The sequence below is a fragment of the Rousettus aegyptiacus genome, unplaced genomic scaffold (assembly GCF_014176215.1).
Source record: "Rousettus aegyptiacus isolate mRouAeg1 unplaced genomic scaffold, mRouAeg1.p scaffold_m13_p_14, whole genome shotgun sequence".
Taxonomy (NCBI): Eukaryota; Metazoa; Chordata; class Mammalia; order Chiroptera; family Pteropodidae; genus Rousettus; species Rousettus aegyptiacus.
The window spans coordinates 46,387,669-46,394,877 of record NW_023416289.1 but is presented as its reverse complement, the minus strand read 5'-3'; the positions used below and the strand labels follow the sequence as shown (position 1 = coordinate 46,394,877).

The window sequence follows — 7,209 nt, the reverse complement described above, 5'->3', positions numbered from 1 at the left end:
ACTGGCAGCATTGCAGTCCTTGACAAAGGGTCTTAGGACGTCCGTCTACCTTAATTTGCTTTATTTTATTTTATTCCATACTCAGGGCAATGATGATAGTTTTTGCAAAAAGGACCTCATTTGCAAGAGGAGGCCTTGGGGAGGACATTTTTGTCCCCCACAAGCCCCTCCCACCTGGGCTCCCTCCCCAAGGTGGGGGGGTGGTGCGTCCTTCTCTTGAGGGCAGGTCCCAGCCTGGGCTCTGCTCCCAGACATCGTGCTCCCCTGGGAGGCTCTTCCCTCCCCGTGTCCGTGAGTCCGTGATGTTTCTTGCTTGTCCTCCAGGCGGTCAGTGGTAGGGAGGGGAGGATTTCTGGAGACGGATCAAAGGCCTGTCCACAGGGCTGCAAGGGACCTTCTCCGTCTTCCTCCTCTCCCCTTTCATAGAAGGGACACCTGAGGCCCCGAAGCAGCAAGTCTTTGACCCTAGATCCGTCAGCCACCCAGGCTCAAGGGCCTGGGACTTAGGCCTCAGCCGTGGCCTCTCATACCCTGGGGATCCAGCCAGAGCTCCCACAGTTCATTCAGCCTTCGCCTCTGGCTGCATCATGCTGCGGGTCAAAATGTGAGAGAAGCCGCCAGGATATGACAGCCAGGGTCAGCGGGGTCCGGGACGGATTAGAGCACAGAGGCCCACTGGGAGGGTCCGAGAAGCCTGCCTGCTACAGCTGCATCGTGTCAAGTTTTAAGTGAAGGATTTCGTAAAATCTCCCTCTATTGAAATGTCAGCTAATTTGGATCTCCCCTTTAAAACAAACAAACAAACAAACAAAACACAGCAGTGAACTGAAGAAAACCCACTGGGGGCCCCTGATCTATCCCACAAAGGGTGGTGGGTCACCAGTTGGAGATTTCTAGTTAGCATTGACATGGGAAGAGGTCCCAGAAAGATCACCCATAAATCTACCGAGTGGCCAGGATGATCCCCTGAGTGGCCCTGTGGCGGGCACCCCAGAATAGAGAAAGTCCCATGACCCCTCAGGGCTGCTGCTGCGGTAGCCAAAGGCACCCGTCAGGTGGAAATTCTGGGGTGGCCCACATGCGATCGGAGGATCCTAGACAGACAAGGGAATCCCAGAGGTGGCCCGGACCTGACAAGGTTCACTGAGGTCCCCCCAGATCTGATAAGAGTGTCTTCAGACATGACCAAAGGATCCTAGAGCTATCTTAGCTGTGACTGGAGAATTTCAGACACACAAAAAAAGTGATGGCAAGGTAGCTCCAGAGCATCCTGGTGATCAAGAGATTTGGGGGGACAGATAGGACGAGAGTCGCAGCTGGGCACAGAGCTCTGAGATGTGATAAAGGGGCCCCAGGGGCCCCAGGTATAACTAAAAGATTTCAGAGCTGACAGGAGGAACCCAGAGGTAAGCAGGGATCCCAGAGAGACCCGGGACAGGGCATAGGGGTGACGGCAGCACCCCCCCTCCTCGTGTGAGATCTGTGGGCTCACCCTCCCCCACTCCGGGTAAGATTGGGGGATCAGACAGACACACAAGAGGTCTCAGAGAGGTCCCCGGCCTGGATGGGAGACCTCAGACATCACAAGGGGACCCCAGAGAAACTCTTGGGGTTCTGAAAGAACTGACCCACCCCCTCCACAGACAGACACACGGTATAGTCGTCTATGGGTCCTGTGACCCAGGCCACGCAGATCCTGGGGATCCTGGACATGACAAGGGAATCCCAGAGGGGCCCTGGGCAGGGCTTAGGGATTATGGCAGTCCCCCCTCCCCCGCAGTGTGGGGGGTCCACCGGTCCTATGACCTAGAGTGTGGGGACGCCCATGCGACCCTGGCGTGGAGACTGCATTGGGCTCAGGCCCGGCGGGCGGCGGGAAGCAGCGCACTGTCGAACTGGTAGGTGAGCTTGCGCTTGACCTTGCGGATCTCGCCGGTCTTGGCGTAGTTGCGCAGGGCGCGCGCCAGCTTCTGGTAGGTCATGCGCTTGCGGTTGCCCTTCTGCTGGCCCCAGCGGCGCGCCAGGAGCTCCTTGTGCTTGGAGGAGAACTGGAAGACCCCGGCGCCGGGCTCCACCCACCACACGCACTCGCGCATGTCGCCTCGCGTCAGCAGCCCCAGCAGGAACTGGTACAGGCGCAGCTTCTTGCGGGCCCCTGTGGCGGGTGGGAGGCGTCAGGGGAGGTGTCCTGCCGGGCGCCGCCCCCCCACGCCCCTCCCGCTGCAGCCCGCCCCGCCCCCGCCGAGCCTCAGTCTCCCCATCGAGCGAACTGGGGTGAAGGAGGTGGCCGTTACTTGCGCCTGCTTGGCTCTGTCTGGGCCCCCGCCCCCATCCGAGGCACGTCGTTCCCCCTCCCCGAAGTTGTCTTCCCAGGACGCCCTCGCCGTCCCCTTCTTTCTTTTTCACGATTTGCATCTATCCTGCGCTCCGCTTGGCAGGGGACCAGATACCAGACAAAACCCCACCTCTGCCATTTCCCAGCTTAGAAACGTGACCTTGGGGTGGCGACTGAACCCCTCTGAGCTGGGCTACGAATGATGCGTGCGTGCGTGTGTGTGTGTGTGTGTGTGTATTTTACAAATTTCATGCCGGGTGCGTTATGATTACAAGCTCATCTCGTCTTCATCATAACCCCACGAGATGGGGGTGATGGTGATGACGTCCGTCTGACAGGTGGGAAACTGAGGCGGGAACAGAGGAAGCTGCCGATGACCCCAGCCTCCCAGGCGCTGTGCCTAACGCACGCTGGGCACAGAGGCTGGGAAGCAGGGGATGACTAGGTGGGAGCTCACGCCGTGATTATATCTGTTGCTACCGTGTCAGGAATGACGACGGAGACGCGCTGAGCGCCGTGTCATTCTCCTACCCGCCTTCTCCCACTTGGTCCAACCAGCCACCAGAATCAGACACTCTTCCTGTCATCCCTGCTGTGCGCATGGGAAACCAAGGCACAGAGAGGTGGGCGGAGGCCTGCGCCCACGGTCCCACAGCTGGCGGGGGCCGTGGCCGAAGTGCCCTTGGCGCTGGAGCGCACTGTAGGTGCTTGAGAAGCCTGGTTCTTCCGCCCCCCTCCCATCTCGGGTTGGAGACCCCGCCCCGCCCCGCCTCCGCCCCAAGCCGCGCCGCCCTGCCCACTTGTTCCCACGTACCTGCCTCGGATCCCCTCCCCTCGGGGCCGGCCCCTAGGACCTCATCCGACTCGCTGTCCGAGACCTCCAGGGCGGGGCTGTCCAGCAGCAGCTCCCCCTCTTCAGACAGCATGGGGCTGGGGTACGGGGCGCACGCCGAGGGGCCCAGGGTCTGCGGGAGGTCAGGGTCACCTGCAGTCTGGGGGCCCCCTTTTCTCCCTCCGTCTGCTTTTGGCCCTTGCCTTCCTCCTCCCGGGTCCCAAGTGGCACTCCCAGCTTGGTTTACAGCCTGCACCCTGGCCTCAGTCTGATCTCCATGACGTGGTTAGGGCAAACCCTGGCTGCCCACATGAGAGGCCACCCCAGGCAGACAACTTGTGCCGTCCTCGGCTCCCGTCTGTGCCACGGGGCAGTAGTGGTACCCAACCTCGGAGGTTTGCCAGAGGGACGAAGGAGCTAATGCGCACACAGGTTCTATCGAACGCAGTGCCTGGCACCAGTGAACCTCGATCAAATAATGGGGATTTCGATGGTCTCTCTGCTCCTCACCTGGCTGGGAAAGTCCTCCGTGGGGTATGCCGGGAAGCCGGGCCCCGGGGCCTCTAGGCTGGGGCCCTGGTCGAGGCTCCCAACAGAGCTGTAGGTTGAGGGTCCATAACAGAGCTGGACACCCTGGGGGTGGCCAAAGGCGGCCACGGCTGGGTCGAAGGCTTCGTAGGAGGCAGCAGGGACCAATGGGGCCTCAGTCCAGCCCCACAGGGAGTCTGGGGAAAGGGCATTGAGTCAGAAGCCAGGAGGCCTGGTTTTGGCCCCCTCCCACTGGGAGCCCCCCGGCACAGTGGGGCCATTGTGGGCCGTGCAAATCTCTGACCCCAGGATTTGCATGGGTGAGCAGGTGGGTGGGAGAGGAAAAGGAGGAGGCTGGAGGCCTGGGCTAATCTCGTCCTGCCATGTGAGGGGACAGTGTCCCCTGGGCCTCAGCTACTCTTCCTGTAAAAGGGTCCAAGGGGCAATGGGGAGAAGGCTGGACCAGGGTCACTCACCTGGAGCCCCCTCTGAGTCAGGGTAGCTGGGGTGCTTGCAGCTGTCCAGGTCGTAAAAAATTCCATCTGGGTACTAATGGGGGGCAGAAAGAGGGGTCATCAAGGCTGCAGAGAGCCTCTCACCCAGAATGGCAAGGAGACTCCAACATGGATGGGGGAAGGTGGCAAGAGGCTGGCAGAGGAAGAGACACAGGAACTTGAAGAGAGGAACACACATGGACGAGGTGAGAGGGGCAGAGACAGAGAGCGTAGGCATTAGAGACAGAGGCAGAGAGATACAGAGAGAGAAGGCAGACATGGCACAGCAGACGCAAAGACCCAGGGGAGACCCAGGCAGAGAAGGAGACGCGGAAGACAGTTCCCACCAAGACCGCGAGCTCCCAGGAACCCTGGCACCCCCCTGGTTCACAGTCAGTGCAGCATTGTGCCTAGGGAGGTGGGGAAGAATTTCCCTGGCCTGCCCAAGGGCAGGGGGCGGAGGGCGAGAGGGTGGAAGTACTCTTCCAGAGGCAAAGTCTCAACACGTCCTTTATCCAGGCTTCATGTCTCACCAGCAAAGTCTCGCAAAGACGAAAGCTAGGTATGTACCATCCCACTGGCCTAAGAGAACCAAACATGTCCGTCCACAAAAAGCCTCTTCAAGAATAATTGGAGCTGCTTTATAAATCTCCCCAAAGGGGAGTAGCCCCCGTGCCCATGGATGGGAGAATGGACACAGTGCGGTGAGGTCCTGCAGTGGAGTACTATACAGCAAGGACAAAGAACCGGCACCTGACACGCCTGATGTTCGCGAAGGAAGCCGGACCCAAGGGGGACACCCTGTGTGATTCGCTTAATGGAAGTTTGAAACTGGGCAAAACCAATGCACAGTGGGAAATGTCAGAGTGGGTGTTGGGGGGGGGGGCGCACGGGGGGATGTTCCAGAGTGACAGAATGTCCTCGGCCTCGGTCTCGTTAGCGGCTGCACAGGTGTGTGCATAAAGAGACCCTCATTTAGCTGCACGCGAATGCATGGCACTTTACCGACCTGTGAGTGATGCCTCGATTTTTTAGGAAAAGCAAAACCCATCAGGTTGGAGGAGGGTGGGGGTGTGCTGAGGGCGGGGTAGGCGAAGCTAGTGCTCCCCAAGGCCCTGAGTGAGGTGTCATTTCTGACTGCACTGTGGGTGTTCGGTGTAGTATGCAGTGTGTCTGCTGTATTACAGGTTAAAAACTTGAACACATAAAAGGCAAAGAGAAGGAAAGAAGGCGAGAATAGATCTGCGGAGTGTGGAAGAAACAAGAGAAAGAGACAGGAAGTCAAAGGGATGAAGACCTCCCCGCTCTGGGAAAGGGGGCCAGAGCCGGAGCAGGTGGCGTGGACTGGACTGGAGGCAGAGAGGTCCCTGTGGGCCACACGGGCGCCCCAACCCCTGTCTGGTGCCCGCCCAGGGCCCCCACTCACCAGGCAGCTGAAGTGTGGCCCGTCGAGCCTGGAGGGAGAGAGGTGCAGGGGCATGTCAGGCCGCCACGGGCCACCTGAGTCTGAGTGGCTGGGAGCCGGCGGGGGGAAGGGGGCCGCAGCTGTGACCACCACATCCCATCTGCTGCGTTTTAGTGTGTGAGACCAGCCCCGCCACACGCACCCCCACTCCCCCATGGGACAGGAAGTGGGGGGCGGGGGCCAGGCAAATGTTCCCCTTCCCCTGGGATTTGCATAGTCAGAGGCTGGGGGGGGGGCAGGGAAAGTGAGGGAGAGAAAGTCCCCGGAGAAATGTGGGTGCAGGCGGGTGAGTGGGGGCAGGGAGGGGGCCTCCGTTAGCTGGCCGGGTCAAGTGGGTCCACCTTGGACCAGTGGAGAGAGATGGACAGACTCAGCATGGGGGGGGGGAGGCAAGGAGAGCAGGAGAGGGAGGAAGACTCTCTTGCACAGATACGGGAGTGTTACTGAGCCCCAGAGGTGGAGGTGGGGGCCGGAGAGATGACAGGTGGACGGAGAACTGGAAAGAGGCTGAGACAGACACCGAGACAGGAGCAAGAGGCAAGGGAGAAAGACCCAGAAACAAGGATGATGAGGCAGGAAGTGGAGAGCAGCAGGGAGCAGGACCAAGGGGGAGCCCGGGAGCGACACCCATGGAAGTCCCCACCACCCAGAGGCATCAGCAGGGCCAGAAGTAAGTCTCCCACTGAAAGGCTTCTGGGGTCAGGAGGTGACGGGGAGGGGGTGGAGGAAAGAACCAAAGGTGGGAAGTGGCAGGAGCCAGCACAGACCCCGCGGAGCCGAGCCCCCCGCCCCCACAGTGAAGGCCCAGAGGGGTGCAGGTTTGGGGGCCTCACTCACTGTGCGGCCTCCAGGGCGAGCATGGTGCTGCTGGCTAGGTTCCCTGCTGCAGGCTGCAGCCGCCACCCCTAGCCAACCCTATTTATACCTTGGCCCAGCCCCCTGGGGGGCAGGGGTGCCAGCAGCTCGGCCCTCCTCGAAATTCCCCTCAGGGAGGGGGTCATGGGAGGGGGCTGGATTGCACAACCTCTTGGTCACATGGTGGAGAGGGCGGGCCCAGGAGCCATCTGGATTTGGGGATCCCCATGGTTGGGAGTGGGGGGTGACCCTGAGAGATGGAGATGGCATAGATTTTGGGGACCCTAACAATGAAGGAGGGGGCCACGGTTCATGAGTCAGTGAAGTAGGGGTCATAAACTCCATTTCCCTGAGGAAACTCAGGCCCAAAGCAGATGGAGACCCCACGGTGGAAACATTGTGGGTGTGTGACGAGGGTGGGGGGTCCCCTGGTCGTGCTGGGACCACGAGCCTCTGTGTGGGGGCTGCCCCCAGCCTGGAGGGAACAGGCCGGCACCTGGGGAGCCAGCTGGCCCTCGGGGCGGGTGGCTGGGCAGAGCTGTGCCCACATCCACTCAGGGCCCCGGGGGACACTGAGGCAGGCCTTGCGGCGTATGCTGGTGGCAGAGGAGGGAGCCCAGGCGTCTGTGTGGCAGGCAGGGGTTCCGGTGGGGGCCTCCTAGGGTCAGGGGACCCCAGCGGAGAAAATCTGCCCTTGCCA

General features: G+C 60.7%; 1 protein-coding gene across 4 annotated transcripts; it reads right to left on the bottom strand.

The window, feature by feature from the left end:
* Window positions 1-50: 50 nt before the first annotated feature.
* SPIB (Spi-B transcription factor) lies at window positions 51-6,535 on the bottom strand. Of its 4 annotated transcripts, none has more exons than XM_016125724.2 (6): window positions 6,492-6,535; window positions 5,616-5,643; window positions 4,172-4,244; window positions 3,678-3,892; window positions 3,150-3,300; window positions 51-2,155 (listed from the first exon to the last, which is right to left on the bottom strand). In XM_016125724.2, exons 1-6 carry the CDS (start codon window positions 6,512-6,514, stop codon window positions 1,857-1,859), a joined length of 789 nt encoding a protein of 262 aa, XP_015981210.2. In that variant the 5' UTR covers window positions 6,515-6,535; the 3' UTR covers window positions 51-1,856. The 4 variants fall into 4 exon arrangements, with proteins under 4 accessions (XP_015981210.2, XP_015981209.2, XP_015981212.2 ...); XM_016125726.2 differs by having other exon boundaries at window positions 1,989-2,155; window positions 3,154-3,300; XM_016125723.2 differs by lacking the exon at window positions 6,492-6,535 and having other exon boundaries at window positions 5,616-5,990.
* Window positions 6,536-7,209: the final 674 nt, after the last annotated feature.